The sequence below is a fragment of the Sphaeramia orbicularis genome, chromosome 15, assembly GCF_902148855.1.
Source record: "Sphaeramia orbicularis chromosome 15, fSphaOr1.1, whole genome shotgun sequence".
Lineage (NCBI taxonomy): Eukaryota > Metazoa > Chordata > Actinopteri > Kurtiformes > Apogonidae > Sphaeramia > Sphaeramia orbicularis.
This window is the reverse complement of record NC_043971.1, coordinates 28785039-28806942: the sequence shown is the minus strand read 5'-3', so window position 1 is coordinate 28806942 and position 21904 is coordinate 28785039. Positions and strand designations below refer to the sequence as shown.

The window sequence follows — 21904 nt, the reverse complement described above, 5'->3', positions numbered from 1 at the left end:
CTTAACAGCGGTTTCTTAGATGGAGCATATGGAATGGTTATGCATTTAGTCATATTTGTGTGCATTTGCTAAAATACAAGGGTACAAAGCTGCAGCGAAGCAAGGGAGCTGACGCAGCTCTTTTACAGTGTCACCTTACATGATGGATGCCTCACCCACTTTGAGAAAGCCTTTGAAAACTTGTGTTATCTTGCTATTTTTCTCTGTCATTATATCTGTAAAAGAATGCTAAGTTCATATATCACCCCAGCTCATGTAAGAGCAATCTTCTAATGGAATCAGTGAATAAAAGATGAGTTCAGCACCCTGCAGATAATACCGCAACATTTATGCATATGAATACACTGCATGTATTAAGTGGCAGAACAGTATGTACAATAATTCTCACCTTTTAAATGTCACATCTTGAACTCTTTCTAGTCTTTGGGCAGTCTCAAAAAAACTTATTCTAATTCAATTGTCCCTGGCTTACTCCCCAGAGCTCCTTTTTAATTCCAAGATAAGTTTGTTTTGGGACATCGAAGCCAAGGTCAGTCATGGGGAGGGAAGATAGATAATGAACGCATATTGTGTTTCATACCCTTGTTCGCTCACTCCTTCCCTCTCTCTTTCCCTCTGTCTCCTCATTGTCCATGTCACCATGTCCATTACTCAATTACTAATCTCCTTTGGCCTTAGGAATTCCAGCGCTGACCTCTCAGAGGCAGCAGGCTGAAACCTTCCCAGCATGACAGGAGCACTCTGTGTGGGTGTGTGTGGGCGTCTATATGTGCCTGTGTGTGTGTGTAGTCACAGTATAGAAAGACACCCACCCACTGGGAGCCTGCACCCCTCGACTCCTAAGCTGAAAGTCCTGTCCGAGCGATGAGATGCTCGGCTGCAGAACACTGACAGTCAGGAATGTCCCCTTTACTGTTCACACACAGCGGCGTGGACTCTGACAGGGAACTGTTTTGGGGTAATATGGAATATTTTCAGGGTGTATTGTTTCTAATTGGATCACTGAAAATAGAATCAGGAATGTCCCTTAAGAGCTGTTTTGCCACCACTACACCGCTGCACCCATATAAATTGAATGATATGGATTTTAGTGAGTTTAATTTCAATGAGATTGCTGAAGTCATGGGTTGTTGGAACAGAGTTATCTACACTTTCACAGCAGAAGTCTGCCCCCCTTCCCCCCACTCTCAGTCTATTATGTGCAGTCACAGCAATAAATTCACTCAGTAATGTTTGCGGGGATATCATGCTGTTGCTGCAATAACATGAATTATTGATAGAAGAACGAGAACAGAATGTAACGTCCATTTGTTAATGTGTTATCCTCTATTTTAATTCAATATAAAATGTGCGGTAAAAGGGTGCATTTATCAGTCTACCTGAGGATAGAATTATAGAAGCACATTTAGACATTAAATGCTCTTAATGTATCTGTGTATGATGTGTCACTAAAATGACACCAGGTTGTTTGGTGTGTTACTGATGTGGAGTGTCACCTCTTGGCTGTGGGCTGGCAGTCCTCTGACCTATATTATCAAGTGGCCTGCTGGCTGTGTCTGCTGCTTTGCTAAACTATCAGCTGCCTAACTCGATATGACAGCACAGTGTGGACGGGCGGCATTTACAGAAGACCAGAGCCCCCAAGTTTCTAGAGCTCTTTTTTAAGACAAAATATTGTCATAGAGGGTAACAGACTCTATAGCTGCTGCATTATAAATATATTATAAGGCGTGTCTTATGCTCCCATGGTTAGCCTGTCCTGGAAATATGATTGACGACCAGACTAAAAATAGACACCGACTAAATAGAACTAAATCTGTGTATCAAGAAAAATAGCTTTTAACATGTCAAATTAGCGTATTTTATAGGATTAGATTTTGTTTTTAAGTTAGATGTGGGTTTGTTTGACTGGATAGATGATCAAAATTGTAATTAAAAGACAGATAACAAAATAAAAACTAATTAACATTAAACAAACTAACATTGTCTTCGCTCATTTGAGAGAAAGTGTACCAGATTAAAAATAGACTGTGCTGTGTTTGTGAGGAGCTCTTATTTTTCACATGTCAAATTAGCTTATTTTTCTGATTTATATGATTAGATTTTATTTTTAAGTTAGATGTGGGTTTGTTTGACTGGATGGATGCTCAAAATTTTAGTTAAAAGATTGTAAACAAAATACAAACTAATTAGTATTGAACAAAATAATTTTTCATTTGAGAAAGTATAGCTTGTGTTTCTTTTATGCCCATGTGTATTTTTGCACTGGAACATGGTGCAACAGTTATTGTGGTTGATGTTTCTCAATAATCAACTGTCACTTCAAAAACCCCTACATGGCTATGCAGCACATTTCTCAAATTTACAGAATTTGACTGAACATTTCTCAATCAAATATCATGACTTGCGCAAACCACAAGCCCACATGCAGCTTCCTGACTGTAAGGTGCTGCCTAACACTGCAGCCCACAGACTTTTGGCTGGTAAAAAACAAAACTAAACCAAAAAAACAAAAAAAAAAACCTTGAGTGTGGCACAACTAATGGATATAGCCTGTTTTTAGAGCTGCGGCTCCGTTCATAGACTGATTATATTCTGGACTGTGTTGACAGCTGCTGAATTGCTCTCACCTGTTGTGTTTTGCTCTCGAGCTGAACAAGTCCCCCAACAGGATCTGTTGACACTCACACAAGGCACCGTGTCATTCAGCTGATTGATAAAGCGGGAATGGTTGTGTGTTTTTAAGGTTTGCTATTGCTGTGTGTATGCCCTGGTGTGCTATTAAATAACATGAAGTATTACTGTTTGATTCATATGTCAGCTGCAGAACATTGAGTGTATTATTTTTATTTTGAGTGGACTGAACTGGAATATTTCATGGTTTGTTTCTCTGTCTGCCATCAGTAGATTGCATCAAAGTACAGTCACTAATTCAGTAGAGATACAGTACAATGTGGTTTTTGGCTGCAGGGTGAATGCTATTTACTGTTGCTCTACATTATTCAAATGGCCTGCTTTTCTGAAGGCAGGAACAGCAGTCAGTTTTTCATTGCATGGAAAGCCGGTTACAACCACCCGCCACCACTTGACAGCTGAAGACAGCTCATTATAAGAAGACCGAAAACCCATGTTTGATGTTTCTACTTAGTGAGGGAGGCACAGCTATATCAAGCTATCCCTCGCAGGCTTTTCCTTTATAAGGAAATACTGTCTCCAACTGGTTGGGATTTGATATGCCTGTAGTTACAGATGATGTGAGAACTGAATATGGGTAATTGTATAGACAGAAAAGAAGCTGAAAAACCACCTTATGCTCATGTGTTAATATATGCTTTTGGAATATAAAGAAAACACAAATCAGCATTGGAATTGCACCATGAAAATGTCAATAAACTTTATTCCACTCTTCAATCACAACAAAACCTGACATAGGGCTCACAAATGTAGGATTTACTGCAGTGTGGTTGTTTTGAGTTTTATTAGGTTGTATAGGCGTACTTTAACTTCACCCACTCACTTTATATACACACACCACAGACAGAAATATGACAATATATGGGATCAAGTGAATGTTATGTTAATCTTGAGGTAAAATATGTACATGCAGACAGATGTCCGCTAAATTGGAGATAACCAAAGTAAACATCAGAGCCCAACTTTGTTTCTGCATGTACACATCTGTCCTCCAGATTTCTCTGTTTCTGTAATAGCCGTCTTCCAGTGCACTCCACTCTGTTGGTAACAAGCACTTCAGCCATTAGCCCTTCAAATGGAAACACATTTAAGCATCTCTGCCTCTTTCCTTCTCCATATAACTTGTAGTTTTTAAAGTATAAGAGTTATTAAAAAAGGGCCAAGTCTATCTTAGGAGAAAAACACACAGGAGAGTTAGAAAGTATACTAACTGAACTGACTCTGTGCACACAAAAACTGCAGTTGAGTTCATATCTCTTAACACATTTCTGTTATTGAGTTATTTACAAGCAGTTTGTGTGTCAAAGAGGAAACTATCAGCTGCCTTTTAAACCTTCATTATGTGTGTCTGTAGCAAATTCCTTTTTTCTTCTAATTTTCTACACTTTGAAGTATAATAGTAATTAATGAGCCTTAATATAACGAAAAAGAAATCAAAACAATCACACTGCATATGAGAAGCCTCGTTCAATAAATGTTTATCAAAACATATAAAAAACATCTACGTCCTCGTTGACATTGATTTAAATGCTGCTGTAAATTCAATTCAGCAATCATCCGCATCATCCATATTCATGCTGCTGTTAATTTACTTACACTAATGTGCACCCGCAGTCATATTGCTGCTTGACGCTCATACCAATTTAGCTGATAAATAAGGACATTCTGTTGTTTGTCCTGTTTGAACTTTGATTTTGACCCTGGTGATCTGCATTTGTGATTGTAAGACAGTTTCTGCTGTCCTCCCCTTTCAGCACGAAGTAATCGCAGTATCTGAGAAGGTGATTGTTCGGTTGGAGGACTTGGTGAAGTGGACGGTACCAGACTCAGGATGGGCCCACGGGCTGAAGGCCGAGCCCCTCAAACCCTCGGTGCTGCGGGAGTTGGGGACCAACGGGAGGCGGGAGGCCCTCCACCGCTACAGAGAGAGCACCTTGACCAGCGGACTGAACTTCAAGGATGTGCAGAGGGAGAGGGCACAGCTAGGTAAGCACCCACTGAATATTCACTTTTCTTTTTTGGGCCACTGCTTCACTCCAAAAAAGCTGCTGCAGTGTTTACAATTTTCTGGGCTGCTGTGTTGAATGTTTATGTATTTGTGTCCTGTCTCTGCCATAAATCAGCTCATGTTTATTGTCCTTTGGTTGGTTTAACAAGTGTTGTCTTGACTGCAGTAATTCATCAGTATGTAGTTGGAATTCCTCCCATTATAATGAGCTGAGAATCACACTAATAGAGGCAGGCTAGAGGTAATGGCGGCTTGTTTACCAACGCATTACAATCCTACGGTAATAGAGCTCTGTTTTCTGAATGTGACAACAACAAAGGCAGCATAGCAAAAACTACATAATTCAACTGGTAAATAATTGAGTCACATAAAGCTGCGGTCCACACCACCTTTAGCACCTCCTTATCCATCAGTTCAGATCATAATTGGCTGTGTATCGTAGCCACTTTAAGGATCATTGCTGTGTGTCTCTAAATGATTGTCTGGTGTATTCCTCACATGCACGCCGCCACTAAGTGTCAGTGAATGTTTGATTCTCGCAGTTGGGCTCTGGGGGTCTCACTACGGTATTAACCATGAATCAGTCCCAGCATAAAGCTGATGTCTCTGCGGATGACTCATCCAATGCAAATAGGAAACTCTGGCATTTGAGCCTAATAATCAGAAAGAACATAATGTTCCCTTTGAAGCTCTTTTCCATTTATTTCTCCCCCATAGCTGTGATGTAATGGCTAATGCATATTATAATGTAGCTTAGTAGACATGTTAAAAAATACTTTCACAATTACAGCATGCTTTGTCAGGTTATAAGTATGTATTCCGGTGATTTAGAGCAGTATTTTAGCTTTGATTTATTCATATTTTAATGAAGGCTTTTGTGGAAGTGAAACATGCAATAGGCTTAAAATATCAGCTGTTTTCCTGCAGAAAGAGGTAGTTTATTGATGAGTCTTGTACTGTTAGCGGCAGGATTTTCCAGGAAGACGGCGTGTTTTAGTGTGATGCTGTAATGCCCTTGATTACTTGACATTGCTACAATCTCATACGCAAAGAGGACACGGGGATCAATAAAGGATGCTTTGTTGTTATTCCAGTAATCGATACAGTTTGATTGTGCTTGTGTTTGTGTGTGATCGCTCGCTTTCATAAATGGATGTGTCAGCCTGCGTCTTAAATGATATTACGTTCTGTATTATTGCTTTTTACAAATGCGATGCATCGTCCAGGTTTTATAGATTTATCTGCTGTCAGTGTAATAACCTATTGTTAACTGAGGCGTCGCTTCATGTGTGCGTGAGTGCGTGCGTGTGTTGCTAATGAGCAGAGCTGCCGTTAATGACTCCATCAGGCTGTTTCTAAATGCACTTGTCACTCCAATGGGACACTCCGCCAGAGAATCTGCCCACTCAGCAGAACCGGCTCAGAGTCTGGCAGGGCACCAGAGGCACACACGCACACTCTGACACACATAAGCGGGCACGCACGCACGTAAACGGGCACAATTACTACACACTACAATCAGTGGTGTGCACTCAGTTGTGCATTTGTTTGTTTGTTCGCTACGTCTTTGGCGTGTGTCAGTTGTTGATGGTCTAACAATATGAGAGGGAGAGATCACTTATTCATCAAGGCAATGCATGTTACTCTGAGCAAGGGTTTGCATAAAAATATGAAATATGCCACTGCAATGCTGCTGACTGCTGAAATGAAATATTCATAACACAGCAGCAGATGAGATGTAAAAGTACCCTCAAAGCATCCTGTGGCTGAATGTCCATAATTCTGTGTAATGTGATCACTGTTTGATTAGTCAGACTTTTTTTATGACAGTTATACCTTCTTTTTCTGGATTGTATTTGTAAACAGAATAGCCTGAAGTAGCTGCTGGCTGTATTACCTGAATGATGTATTTGCTGATTGTTATTCTAAGGCAGATCTGTAACTATGTCAGAGGAATTGGATTGTTCCCCATAACAGGATACTGCAGCAATACCACAAGCTGCACAGAAAACCATTGTGAGCTAAAGAGCAATAAAGTGTGCCATTGTTATCGAGGGAAACTGTTTTTTTTTTTTTTTTTAAGTGCATATCCTAACTTTTCCTGGCATCGCTCCAATGAGAATTAAGAGCAGTTTTGGATTCATTTCACAGGCAACGTATGAAAAAAGTACCGCAAGACAAATGCGTCTCAAATAACAGAATGACATTTGTACCATACTGTTCTTGATCTGAATTTTACTTTGGTGAGGGAACAAAGCTCTTTTCTCTCCTCAGAAAGAAACCAGGGCTGAAACCAAAGTGGCCTGTGTAAAGTGAAGTAATTAATTAGAGAAACATGTGACCTTCACCGCTGCACTGCCTCATGGACAGCTGTGATTCTCAAAAACCTGTGAGGCAGAGAAATGATTGGTATCATAAGTCAAATTCCAGCCTTAGCCAGGCTTTGAAATGCAATGTTTTAAGAGTGTAGCTGACCGGACATGAAAGAGGCTCCAGTATGATGCAACTTTCCTTTAGTCCTGAAAAAGACTGAAACTTGTATCAGATGCTGACTATCAGTGATGTGAGTCAACATGACTTCACCATTCAATAGTACTGTTAACATGCAGATTTTTTTTCTCTCTCATGAGAAAATTTTCCATTTATTTTTGTGTGTGGCCTTTTTACCGAGTTGGTTCCACAAAAGGATGATGTCACATACTTCTGTACACCAATCAGATTTCAACAAAGTACAGGAGAAGTCAGACCTAAATCTGATAATAGCAACAACTTTTTTATTTACAACTTTGGAGAAACCACTCCTGAAATGTGATCAAGAAGCTGGACGGTTGCCAGCCATTAAACAAATCAAATCTGGTTGTATTTTGGCAAAAAGGACCCAACAGCGACAGTCAAAGACTGGTAGTGAGTAAAAATACGTGGAGGCTATGGTTGAAAATCAGGGCTATTCCACCAAATATTGATTTATGATGTCTTCCTAAGTCAAAATATAAGAGAGGTATTGTTAAAAAATAAGAATTCTTTTTATTGTTTTGCCTTATCTGAAAATGTGGAATTTAGTTATTTTTACGAGTTGTCATTTTCTGGAAATACATGCTCTAAAGAGCTATATTTTTATGATATGATATGATTACCTCTGCCACGGAGGTTCTGTTTTTGCCTGCATTGGTTTGTCTGTCGGTCTGTCCGTGTGCAAGATAACTCAAAAAGTTATGGACGGATTTGGATGAAAATTTCAGGAAATGTTGATACTGGCACAAGGAACAAATGATTAAATTTTGGTGGTGATGGGGGGGCGGGGGGGCAGTGATCTGCCTTGGCGGAGGTCTGCGCTCTCCGAGTGCTTTTCTAGTATTTATAATGTTTGTAATTGAAATTAAATTCAGATGCTTCAGAGGTTTTAAAGCTCACAATAAGCTTTTCCTGAGCTTTCAGTCGTATCATATTGTCTTCATCAGTTACCTCAGATATGAATATGTTAACCCTGCAGTGCGTCAGCAGATCAATCCCAGTGAAAACTGAGCCAGTGCCTGTTGTTGATGACTTTGTGTAATAATAGAAAAGTCAAGCAAAATCTAGTAATGTCGAACATAAGTGGAAAGTGTTTTTGTGTTCGTCCCAAGGCCAAGGATTAACTTCACTATTAAAGTTCCTGATGCTTTAAAACTTCAAATACCAGTGGTTGTATCTGTAAAGCTAAAGCAACAATTGGCTTAGTTCACTGTCGAAGTGTTATTTAAAGTTTACTAAAATCAGCTGAAAACATATTGATCAGTCATTCTACATCCACATATCACACAGACAATGCAAATTGTATAAAGACATGAAAACAAGTCATTGAATAATGTACGTTCTCTGTGAATGTTAAGCCTAGATAATAATAGATATCCTCAGACTTGATGGAGAGCATTGTATTTTGCAGCGCTTACATAATCTGTAATGTAATTCACTTAATCAGGTAATACAAACTGTCCACTAAGTTTATCTTGTATTGGAGTGAGCATTAGAGCTTCTTTTTACAGTTCAATCCACCAGGGATGGCTTGCCAGGGAAGTTTACATTCTGCCCCTCTATCTCTCCCCAGAGAACTGGCCTGATTCTTGTTTTTTTTTTTCATTGCTGCCTGCCGAAATTGGTTTCTGGTCGTATACTACGAGGCCGAGCGGTGAAGAGCTGTATCTGCTGATACAGTTTGTTGGCTTGTGCAGGTAGAAACAGAGAGCTGTAGGGGGAAAATAATAATAAAAAAAAAAGTAATACAAAGGATGGTTCTCGCTCACAAAATGGCTCAATAGGCTTTCTGTCTTGTGTTTCTTCAATTCTTGGCTTCAGTGGGGAAGCCAGAGCAGAGATGATGAGGAGGATTACACAAGGTCATAGCTTGTGACTCCTGCATTCAAAGAGCATGGATGCTGTGCCTAAGCACTGGCTTCACCTATCATGTTTATCCAGTCCTTCCATCGCTGCTGTGAAGATCATGACTCTTTGAAAAAACATTCAGAAAGTAAAAAGTAGCCCTGCCAGCAGAAAAAAATATACAGCAGATAGCACAAACTTCCCCTCAATTTGACTTTTGCTTTTATTGTGTATGAGGCTACATCACATTTTTACAATTCAAATCAAACTATTACCATGAGTTTATTCTTACTCTGCATATATCCATATATACACTACGTTTGACCAGTGATAGTGGCTGATGTTTATCTGTTGTTGTATGAAAGGTTTCCTGATAACATGACACATTCAGCCACAGCATCTGCAATATCTGCAACTGCAATATAGGCTACTGCCAAATATGTGTTAAAGTTATCTCACTTAAATCACCAGTGGCCTGCATTGACAGTATGTGCCTCTTATGATAAATGGTTAATTTAAGTCAAATCGATTTCTGCGAACAATGATTTTGCCCGCTAGCACTTACCATGCAAGTGGAAAAGAACTGAAGTCTGATACATTACAGCTTTTCTGCAATTTTAGACTGGAGTTTTCAGTTTTGTCTTCCTCTTCTGGTCTCTATGTTTATAATCTAAATAACTCCTTTTGTTGTTGATGTTGGAGATTTAATGCACTGATGGTGCAGAGACATTTTACTCTACAGCCCATAACAGTGTTTGTCTGTGTGTCTGTAGCCCTTTTCTCTCAGGGCTGGTGTTGCCTGTGAACTCCTGGTAATTTGTAATAATTGTTGAGGATATCTATGACTGAATAACATGCAAATCTGTCATGTTTGTAATGTGTAAAGCTGTGTTTTTCAACCTTGGGGTCGGGACTACACGTGGGGTCACCTGGAATTCAAATGGGGTCGCCTGAAATTTCTAGTCATTGGTAAAAATCAAAATAAAAACTTACTCATAAAAAATACATGGTGAGTTTAGAGAGACAATTACAATCCATAAAAGACATGACAAACTGTGAAGCTGAAACTGAAGCACTGTGGTACTGTTTATCTGTCAAATGTTCATTGTGGTCAGTTTCAGATGCTGCAGCTCTGTCATAATTAATAGTTTGAGTTATTGTTTTTTCAGTATTAATTGTCAGCCTTGTAAATCCAAGCTGGACTGACTGTACATATCCTGACCAAGGAAAATAAAATTCTCACTTCGTGCAGTAATCTACACCTGGCTTTTCAACCTCTGTCCATAATAATATACATTATATATACTAAATGTCATCTAAAGTTGACGTTTATTTGCAATATAGCTTACTATACTTTACAATATAGCAAACTATTAGATGATCAAAAACAAATGAATTTTAGCAAAAAAAAAAGTCTCCGTTTTGAATGTCTGGGGTCGCTAGAAATTTGTGATGTTAAAATGGGGTCAGGAGCCAAAAAAGGTTGGGAACCACTGGTATGAAGTAATAATTCCAACACAAATGACCTATTATCCTATTTCAGATGTCTCAGAGGCTTTGTGATATTATACCTATACAAATTGATATCTGTGTTTTAGAACTTTTTTTTAACTTCCACCCTGTATTGCTGCTTAGTTCCTGGTTGAGGGCTATGAAGGCTGTGCTGCTGACTATACATGAAAGTTTTACAAGCGCTTTTGTTGGGAAATTTAGAAGGCTCATATTGTGATATGGTACAGATATTCACTGAAAGAACAAACTTCACCTCAAAAGATGGTCAGATGGATGATGTACACGGCAGAATACTATAAGGAGCATTTTTCTGTCTTTCAACAGTCTTCAATATAAGCAGTACCAGGAAATAATGCTAATAAATTCAAGTGAACAACAGACTTTGTTTATCCTGTGTGGATGCGCTATGTGAAACTCGGGCACGGGGGGTTAATTTCCAAATCACCAGAGGTCCACAGGTTACACTAGACCTGTGCGAATAGGGCTTATGACCTAAATTGTAGGCTATATTTTATTGTTAGGAAAACAAAAGATAATATCCATAGTGTTACAGCTATCAAGGCTAGTGAGGGACGGACTGATATCAATACATATGAGTATTCTTTACAGCTTTGTCTGCTCAGGGGAGGAACCACTCTATATCCGTCTGATGCAACATCTGATCTGTATGCCGGGCTTGGCACATATACCCGAGTTGATATCCCAACAATATTTCAGTTGGAACATTTCAATTTGATGTAGAGGGTAGATTCTGTCCCCTTTCAGAGACTGTTCGGAGCGTTACTGAATGTTTATGCGGGTAGGAGCTGGTGATAAGGAAACAGACAGATGCTGTCTTCTCATGGTTGATTTGTCTTGGTGACAATACACAACGATATTTGGGACTTTGAGTCACTATCACACATGAAAATGCTTTATGTTTCGACTACGGCGTGGGAAGGAGTGAGCAGTTCCTTGGAAAAGATAAAAAGAACGTGTCACGGTGTTACCAGAGTAACATTATGTTGTGACTCTGATAGAGGAAGGACGCAGTGCTTTTGTAAAACACACTGCACTGTACTACTCCATTCAGAATATGTGGCAGATTGTATCGTTTGCACTTGTTTACTTTCCGCCCCTCAGACATATTTGCTTCCCCTTCTGCGATTTCCACAGAACTAATTCTAGAAACTGTCCAGAATGTGTTTTGAAGTAATTTAATGGAGTGTTTGTATTGATTATGTGCCTCTCTCACCCACCCTCCCCTGTTTCTCTCCTCCTCTGGTATGTTTCCTTTTATTTATTTATTTATATTTTGTGTTCAGGGTTTATGGCAGTATCTTCTTCATTATGCTCAGACCTGTAGGAGAGAGAATCACAAGCTGTTTTTCCTCACTGATGTGCTCATATCATTAATTCCTTCTGACTGTGGCCTGGCCGGAAGCCAGAGAATTCTAATCTGTAAGCAGTAAATTGTGTGCCGGGGTGGAAAAATCTATTAGATGTTTGAGCATGCCTCGAATTTGAATGGGAGAGAGAAAGAAAGACATAGAAAGACATAGAAAGAGAGAGAGAAAGGGAGTGAGACCAACCCACACCCGAGCCATATCCTGTATGGCTTCTGTCATAATCAAATTCAGCCTTCTTTGGATAGCTGTATTCATTAATAATTTGTGTTATTTTATTTCTGGAATGTCACATAATGTGTTTTTTTTTCCCCTGCTCGAGCGAGGGAAGGGGATGTAGTCTGGTGGATGGTTAAACAATGAGAATGGCCTCAGAGGAAATGAAGAGCTCCGTCTCTCCATTAGGCAGGTCTGGAAAAAAAAACAGTTGTGTCTCTCTTCTCTCCATTAGTCAGGTCTGGAACAACAGAGATGCTGTTGATGTGACCTCTGCCAGGCATCTTAAATAGAAAACGGGAGAGAGGGAGTGAGGTTCTTTCATGGGCTCGTCTGTCTGACACACACAGCCTATTTCGTCAGTTCATTTTATTGATTTATTTAGTAATAAATATGTATCTTTTTCACATTCGCGTTTATTCACATAGCGCCAAATCGCAGTCAAAAAGCATCTCAAGACACCCAAATCACACGGACAGTTTTCTTTTCTGATATTGTGTGTTGATTTAGGAACATTTGCTATCTTTTTTTAAACAAATTGCCTGCCAGTTCCAGTTACACTCTGACTCATACTTAAGTGTTACCCAACCAGCAGCCTTTCAAGCGAGATTTCTAAATTTGTCTTCATCTAAATTATGCTCATTTCAAGTATTACAGCAGCATTAATATTTCACCTCAGAACTGTTTTGGGTTGTTTTTTTTTTTTTCTTTTTTTTTGTTCATCGCTCCCCATTTCTGCAGGGGAGGCACAGCACGACAGTTTCGCTTTCAGATAGATAAAGATGGATACAAGAGCGAGCGATTGTGTGCTGCTCAGTAGGATTTCTAGACATCACAGATTGTACAATTAATAACTCTGCATATTTTATGCGCATGCCAGTCCATCTGCTTTATGAATGCATGCAAAACTGGCCTCGTCCTGTGGCCCTGTTTGGTGTATCAAGAACAACTTAAAATTCAGTCAAATTAACATGAAAACAAAGGGGTATTGCATGAAAAAGTAGTCAAAGAACAATGAGAATGAGAATGAAAATGCTGGGAATACAGTTGAGATTACTGCACACATAATGTCCTTTTTATTATATGGAAGTGAATTTAAAGGTGTGTTATTTTATTTGTCGCTGAAGCCGCATGTCTGTGATTCATGGTGATTTTCTGTTGTCAACATGATCTGTATACTTCATTTTGATGTGCGCACCCCAGCAGGGATGTATCAGTTTACAGTGAGCCTCTGCCTTGATTTGACTGCTCCAGATCTGGTTTTATGTCTTCATAACAGACAACCGGAGTCTCGGCTCGGTGTTTCCAAGCATCGCAGCTAAGTTAATAAGACTGAACTAACATAACAGCACAAGGAATTCTATTAAAGGATGTGAGAACAAATGAACTCTTAAGCTAAATGGCCTTTTAATTCTTCCTTAGCAGTAGAGTGTTGGAAACGTTCTCAGTCAGACCTGTGTCCAAGGTAAAAATAGCTCTCATTGCTGATTGCACATCAGCCTCTCAACATCCACTTAATATCTGTCATAATCTGAAAGGGAGAACTGATGCAACAGGGTCACTGAGCCAGGCTGTGGTATACATATACTGTAGTACTCTCCATAAAACAGACTTTTAGCCTTGTAGGAATAACATAGTGTTCATTTCACAGCACAGAGGTAATGCATTTTTCCAGCATTGAAAGGTAATTGCAATGAAGGCTTTGATAGATTCCAGACCTTTGGTGGAAGCTGTGTGTGTGTGTGTGTGTGTGTGTGTGTGTGTGTGTGTGTGTGTGCGCACTGCAGGCTCACACATACTTGTCTGCATACATAACTGCTCTTAATGCTTTTATTAAGCCAAAGAAATACAAATGACGTAATTTGTGTTTTGTAGAATATGTGGGTGCAGATGGTGTAATATATTTTGGTTTCTTTGATATATCGACTGCCAGAGCAGTTGGAGAGAAAGCCTTGGCTGCAAACAATAGATCATTGATGCCTCTCTGTCCTCTTTCTCAACCTGTCAGTCCATTTCCTTGTTATGTTCTGGCCTGAGGAGCACTTGGCAAAATGAGAGACATTCAGCAAGTCTTGTTTTTTCCCCCTGATTTTCCCTTTAGCCATAACTCAGTGGGAGCTGTTGTTTCATTTGACGTAGTAGAAGGATGATATTTAGCATTAACAATGGCTTAGCTACAGAATCTCCATGTTCCCCTCTAAGTTTAATTTATTGCGCTAAAGGTTGTTATTAAATATGAGAAAAGCTGGTTGGGTTCTGCCTGAAATGGTTCATAACAGCACAGTCAATGAAAAACACATATTCTACAGCTGTGCTGTTGATATGGGTAAATTAATTTCAGCAGTACTTTTGATCGTATATTACTTCTGTCCTATGACATGGAGCAAATTATCACTATGGCTGCTTATTGGCTAGAATGTAGAGATCAAATATGTCGTAATATAGAGGAATTGACTCATTATATTGTGATGCTGTAAGCAAGGTGATATATTGTGATTTATTAGTGATCTATTTTGTGAGATTTAGGGGGATTAAGTAGGGTGTAATCACAGAAATGGAATATCTTAGTCATATTTAGGTTTCATTAGTGGATAACTAGAGGCATTGGGAGTCCACAGAGTCCACCATGTTTATATAGTGGCTTAGAACGAATTACTACATCTACTTATTTACATTTTATAGCAGGGAGCATTCAGCAATAAAGTGCGCTACAGTCACATACTGTGTTTTAGTGAGGATTTAACTAAAAGGCTCAGAATGGACAAAATAAACTGTAATGGGGGCTTTTGCATTTTAGTGGTCACCATAATGGTATGTTCAGGTAGTTGAAATGTGTAGGTTCACCGCTACATGCCTCTAATTATCAAGAAAAACTGTCAAACACACACCATATGCATAAAATCTGATTAAATGAAGGTTTGTTCTTTTATGCAACCAGAACAGAGGCATCTGCATTTGCATTTATCACAGCCCTCATCAACAACAAAGTCAACATCCCACATCAAAATGAACCACTTGTCAGGCACAAATCTGTGCAAAGCGTTGAGAATCCATAGAGTATTACAAAATATGATATTAGGATACAAGTAAATGGCTACCAACATGTGTCTAGCAGCTTTTATATAATACTGATGCTAACTAATTTTGTAATTCATGTGGTTTTTTGTGTCGCTTCACCATATCAGGCAAAAAGCCCAACAGTCCTTGGAAGAGTTTACAGCGATCAAATAACTGAACAAAATAAACAAGACACAACACATTAAAATTCCCCAATGTCCTTTGCAGCCCTTATTGAATTTAGTTTCCTGGAAAGTGTGCAACACCAGGAGAAACATGAGCATGAGATTATGGCCGACCAGTGAGTATTATCTAGTTATCACTGTTTTTATCTTTTCTGTGCTTTGAAAGACATGCATCTACAAACACTGTGTGTGCTGTGTCCCAGTGATTACAGCTCAGTAAAGCAGAGGTTTGGCACATCAGAGGTTGCAGCCTGTAATCTGGAGTGGACGACTTTAAAGCCAAGTTGGTCACAGTTTATCAGAAATTACCTGCTTGTTTAGTCAGATACTGTGTGTGTGTTACATGAATAACCGCTGTCTTGTGAAAACAGTTTGTGCAGGACTGAGCTGAACTTCAAAAAGACATCATTAGGGCTTGTGGAAAACACAATTGGTACTGGTTGATATTTTTTTTTTGCTTTTTTGTGGCGCTGTTAGAATGTCTAATCATAACTAATTGCACAGAAAAGTATGCAAAAGAAAACCCCACTGTTAGCATTTCTGGGATTTGCTTTTGAATCTTCAGTGTGCTTTATATCCATGACAGCACATAAACAAGAAATCTGAACAGATGGCACTGGTTTTTAATGACATATTGCTTTCTGTAAAGTCTCCCTCTAAGCCACAGACTAAAACGTCTCCCCTTGGGGAGTGCACTACTCTAGTTGTTATCATCCACTGTTAATGTCACTCTTTTCTTTGCCACATTGTCAAGTCCTCCAGCTAAATAAATCCAATGTAAATTGAGTATTGTGCTGGATGTAATTATTGAAAAGGGTTCCAGTTGGCTTAACTCTACAGGCTGTTTATTTAAAGCCTTCCTCCTCCATGCAGATCTGATGATAGAGAGAGGGAGAAAGAGAGGTTCTTATATAATGACAGGAATTCACAATGGACCCATGCTGAATGACAACCCCCCCAACATCTCTAACAAACACCCCCCCTCTCTTTCTCATTACAGTTTCACCATTGGGAAACATGTCCCAAATAGTATCTAGTATTTTTTTTTTTTCTCAGGTCTCTTTTCTTCATTCTTGTTCTAAAAACATATTAAATCATGTTTCCTTTTACTCAGTATACGCCTAGAGAAATAAGTCTGAGTTGATAATGAGGAGGCCCTTCTTTGATGAAATACACACGGCAACTTTGATCTGAAATGGCATGTAATTCCTTACTTGACCCAATTCCCAATCTCCTGATAAGATGTTTTTTTTTTCCTCTCCGTCTCTCTTGCTTTAACCTTTCTGCAGAGCTCACTCAAATGGGAACTTGCTGTCCCATTAAAGATACATTTATAGCCAAACATGTCATCCATTTCATTCTGCAGAAGGACGATATGTTGGGTTGAAAATGCTTTTCTAACCCAGGCACTGCTGAGAAAGCTCTACCCCCCCACACCCCCATCCCGCTCTCTGCCGGTGACAACCTCTGAGATCTCTGATCACAGCTGCTCAATTGAGTTTGTGTCGGACAGAGCTGCGTGACAAATGTGAGTGGCCGTCATAGCCGATAGAGTATCATCACCTGGGTGTAAAGGCTTTTAGGCTTGTTTGAGGAGCGGTAAAGAGACATGAAGAGGTTGTTTTCCTCTCATTTCCCTCGTTTGTGTATTCAAAAGGCTGCTGAATTTCTGCAACCAAAGACAGTTGATTAAATTTGCTCCCCGTGGTATTTGCACATTTCAGATCCTCGCAGAATGGCTTGTTTTTACTCGGCATTGACTGCGCCATAAGTGGATTGACCCCCAAAACCCAGCAGTAATCTTTCATTAGTCAGGACACAGCCGGGGAACAGACAGTGAACAGTGTTTAGGGCCCATCCATCACTACACAAAGGGGAATCAACATGTTGAGCATTGGTTGTGTTTTGGTGTTTCTCATTTTGCAACAACTTGACCTCTTCACCTTTGAATAATCATGGTTAATTTTTCCATGTGTGATAAATCTGAGAAGCTACCTCAAATTTCACCCCGGGCATAACTGGGGCCCTTTAGAGCTCAGTGGTGCTGAGCTCATTTGTTGCGAGGCCCCTGTTGTTTTTGATAGTCAAAAGAACCAATTTGGGTTTTTGACAAGAAGCCCCTCTGAATAATTCCTACATGTATTACAGGACCTATTAAATGCAAACTTTTCAATCTGGCAATCAATAAGGCAGGCAGCTTTCACTGGCCCCGTGCCAGACACATTAGGGCTACGAGCGATGGTTGCTAGGGAGCTGAGCCTGCTCAGGGGAAAGAATGTTTAATGTAATAGAATCACATAAATCAACTGGAGGAAAGTGCTTGTGTTGTTTCTTCTTCTCTTCTCTTCTCTTCTCTTCTCTTCTCTTCTCTTCTCTTCTCTTCTCTTCTCTTCTCTTCTCTTCTCTTCTCTTCTCTTCTCTTCTCTTCTCTTCTCTTCTCTTCTCTTCTCTTCTCTTCTCTTCTCTTCAAAACAGTTAATATGGGTGTGTGTTTTTCAAAATGTGGTACAGCCATTTTTTTCCTGTCAACCACAAGAACATCTGGGATGGAATTAAGCTGAGGGAAGTTGAATTTTCAGTGTGTACATGCGTGTTTTGTGTGTGTTAACATTTTTTATGTGTACCCCTGAGCGTGACTGTAGCACTGAGCTTGTGCCACTTGTTTTTGTATTCATAGCTGTGTGTCCTCAATCCTCGTGCTGCAGACTTGAATAAATTGAGGTGAAAATTATATAAACGTTTCTTTTTTTTCTTAGTCACAGGCCACTGCCCCACCCTGCTGAAATGAATGAGGCACTTTAGTGCTTTACTATAATTAAGAACAGGAGCCAGCATGCATGGAGGGCTCTCTTTCTCTCTCTTTCTATGTACTACTCTCTGTTTGTTACTCTGCCCTCTGTGCTGTTTCAATAGAACATCTCCTCTGGGTGTTAGTGCCCTTTTGTGAGAATATGATTCTCTTAGAAAAATTTGTGCGCAGTCGTGTTTTCTGAATGTTAAAGCCCGATATGTCATCCTCTTATCATATCTGTTACATTATTTCTTGAATTTTTTGAGTGCCACATAAAAAATGTTATTTATGAAGCATAGGAGATGTCAGCGTGTATTCATGATGGCTGCACTTCCAATAGCAAATCATACGGGGAAAAAAGGTGTTCAAGGACTCGTAGAAATCACTGCTGCAACAATACCTGCTTCTCAGTTTAATCTAATAAGACATAGTCACACTCAGATTCAGTCTCTTTGTCTGTTTTTATGCACCTTGCATTTGTCGGAGCTATTCAATTGTGCCTCTCTGATTGGTTGTTGTAACACACCTCTGACTTAGATAATTCTGTAGTTTTCTGGCTCCAGGGCTCAACACTAAAACAGTTATTTCCTCAATAAACAAAGCACCAGATTCAAGACAGCCTCTGCTCAACAGGATTGTTTGTGAAAACCTGCATGAAGTTTAATTAAAGCTGCATTAAGCAATTTCAATCTGCTTGGGGGCAGAACAACAAACTATTAACACAAGACTGACATACAGTATTATCACCTTATAAAGGTGATATAGCAAATGTGCTGGCAAACAGTTGGTTATTTACACATCCAGCAGGCATGGAACATTTTTGTATATATAACATTCATTTGGGCCAGTTGTTCTGGTCACCTCGTAAATGAGAGTGTCACAGGTTTTCAGCTCTGTTTAGGTGAAGTCCCAGGGAACTGTATTACATTTAAAAAGGATAAAACAATTAGATGCCTTATCTTGTAATTGATAATCTCAGATGATCTGGGATTTACAAGATCCTGCTTTTTGTAATTGCATACCGAGAAAAGTTAAGCCTAGTTATCAATCATTGCTATCCTTGGCTATACAGAACCAGACAGCGGTCGTAATAGGAGCCATTGCATTTAATCTGCTTTTATTTATTTCCTTCTTGTTGTGAGACCCTGGGAAATTTTAGTGTCACTAAATGTGAATGGCATTAATATTAATATGACAACACTGCACAGGCATCACTCCACATCCAGCAGCGTTTTCCTACACTGTTTCAGCCAGCGTTGGCAGTAACAGGACAGATCACTCCCTCTGAACCACAGGGGTTTTAATTCAATAAAAAAAATTACACTTTGATTGATGTAAAGCTAATGTCAATTTCAGTGACTTTGTACTGACTTGCTCCCGCTAACAAAATGACATTAAATTGGGCTTGTTTGTCCTGTTTTGATTGCTAGTGTGTTTATTTTATGTGAATAGAGGATAATTGCAGTGTTTTCAATATGTTTTCCACGTTATGTAATCCAGCGACTTGAAATCTGTGCCAGATATTATTATTACTACTAATCCCTTTATACCTGTTTTTTTTTTTTTTTTTTTTGCATTATTTCATTGTTTATGAATTGTTTTAGTAATTTTTCAAATCAGTGCTGGGCAGCGATTAAAATTTTTAATTGCAATTAATCGTGTGGCTTTCTGTGATTAATCGCGATTAATCGCATAGTTATATGGGGGGGGGGGGGGGGGGGGGGGGGGGGGGGGGGGGGGGGGTGTGGGGGGGGGTGGGGGGGGGGGGGGCGTTGCCGGCATCAACAGCGTGTATTGCCTTTAAGTGATAATTTTAGACTTGAAGTGCTCGGTGATCAAAAATAATTCCACATTGCAGTGCTTCCAAACAACTGTGTCCTTCTCAACCCCACCATCTGAAGACATTTAAAATGAAAATGTACATGTAAAAGAACGCTACTTTTACACATGTTTATGTCCCCACCAGTGTATTTACAGTTGTGAGTGATTGACAGGAGTCTTAAGCCCCTAATAAGTACTAATACTAATAAGCCCAATAATATGTGATGTTCAGTTGTTCAAAGTAAACAAAGGGGGCCCTCTAGTGGTCAGAATAGTTGCACTAACGAATGTTTGTCCTTTCGGTGTTCCCGTAGTCAGTTCGGACAATAAGAAGGAGCTACAGACACGTTTCTTTCACTCTGTTTGTATGGCCCCAAAAACGTTTGCCTGTGAGTTTTTTATGTTCAGTTGTTGTAAGAATGAATAGTATCAAATATCTCTGATGTGAACCTTTGTTGCTGGATAAAAGACGTTATAAATCTTAAGTTAATCTGTTAATGCTAATCGTTAGCGTGTCCATGGATTTTCCCATTCAAGTAGCATCGAGCTAATCACATCGTAAATAAGTAAAGGTTAGTTCAAAGGCTGCTATATTGTACCTAAATACAACCAATGAATTTACATAAACTTAGCATGAGCCTGCATAAAGAATTAGCAACCCATCTCCAACTGCTAGCATAAACGAATTAGCTTAAACATGTTAATAACACATTGTAATAAACACATCCAAAATAACGTCATAAACATGTTTCTAACAGCACGTTTGCATGTGAAATTATTTAGCAAACAACAGAATGATTGATACATACAGGCGTTGAACTGCAGGAGTTACACAAAGTTTGATTCAGCATTACTCGGAAAGTTCGCTCACTTTTCTCCTCTCAGCTACACCGGCACTGGCGCTTGGTGCGTGTGGAGCGCCAAAATAAAAGCATGAGTTTCAAAATAAGAGTCCGTATGTATAAATGAACTAAGACTTGCTTGAAAAGCAGAACGGCATTAACGGGCGATTAAAAAAATCGTCGGTGTTATTTAATGAATGCGTTAACGCGGTAATAACGCGTTAATTTGCCCAGCCCTATTTCAAATATAGAATAGAATAGCCTTTATTGTCATGTGACAGCATAGTACAGTGTACAGTATCCGTATCAGCTAAAGATAGTAAATTAGAATTATGAGATGAGTGTTTTATGAATGCAGTGCACTTACATAAAAGTTCATTTAAATCACGTATTGTCCTTGGTGGCTTTTACAACCTCTAAAATACATAGAGTTAAATATTTGAGTCTGTAGGCGTTAAATTCCGATAAATATGCACCCATAGGTTGTTTACATGGAATTTACATGTTATTTTCATTGAAAAGTGCTGTGTGTTGCTGCTGAATTGGACACCGCAGCTGAAAGTGGTGAGAGTGTGAATAAAACATTAATGTTACATGCTATAAAACTGAAAAATTTAACTAAGTGACGTTAAACAGCGCATAGTGCTACAGGGAAAAGCATACTCTGGTCATAATTCTTTGTGGGGTTTCTTAAAATTATACAGGAGCTTTCTTACTTGGTTTAATACCCAAAGATGGATTTTAGGTTGGAATATCATTTCACATGGATGCGTATGGTGGTGTTATTTGTGTTTGAGAGCACAGCTTGTAGCTGATATGATGAGGCAGGAGAAAGGTGAATCACTGTGACGGATGCTGGTGGACAGCCACTGAGTCATTTGCAAACACAGTGTGTTTAATTTTATGCAGCTCCATTAATACATTTTACAAATGATTCCAGTTTTACTTCCTTTGAACATAATAAGCTGAGCTTTAGTGACACACTGTGTGATCACTTTGCTTTGTTTTATTCCAGTGTAGTGATTTATTGATGTTGC

The 21904-nt window shown here is 39.3% G+C and overlaps 1 protein-coding gene across 1 annotated transcript in view; it reads left to right on the top strand.

Annotated features, from left to right (window-relative positions):
• The window catches only part of arid5b (AT-rich interaction domain 5B), an 83155-nt gene that overhangs the window by 5664 nt on the left and 55587 nt on the right, over positions 1-21904 (top strand). The window contains exon 3 of the mRNA XM_030155506.1: positions 4449-4680. Coding sequence (XP_030011366.1) covers positions 4449-4680 — 232 coding nt within the window. The remainder of the gene's footprint in view (positions 1-4448; positions 4681-21904) is intronic.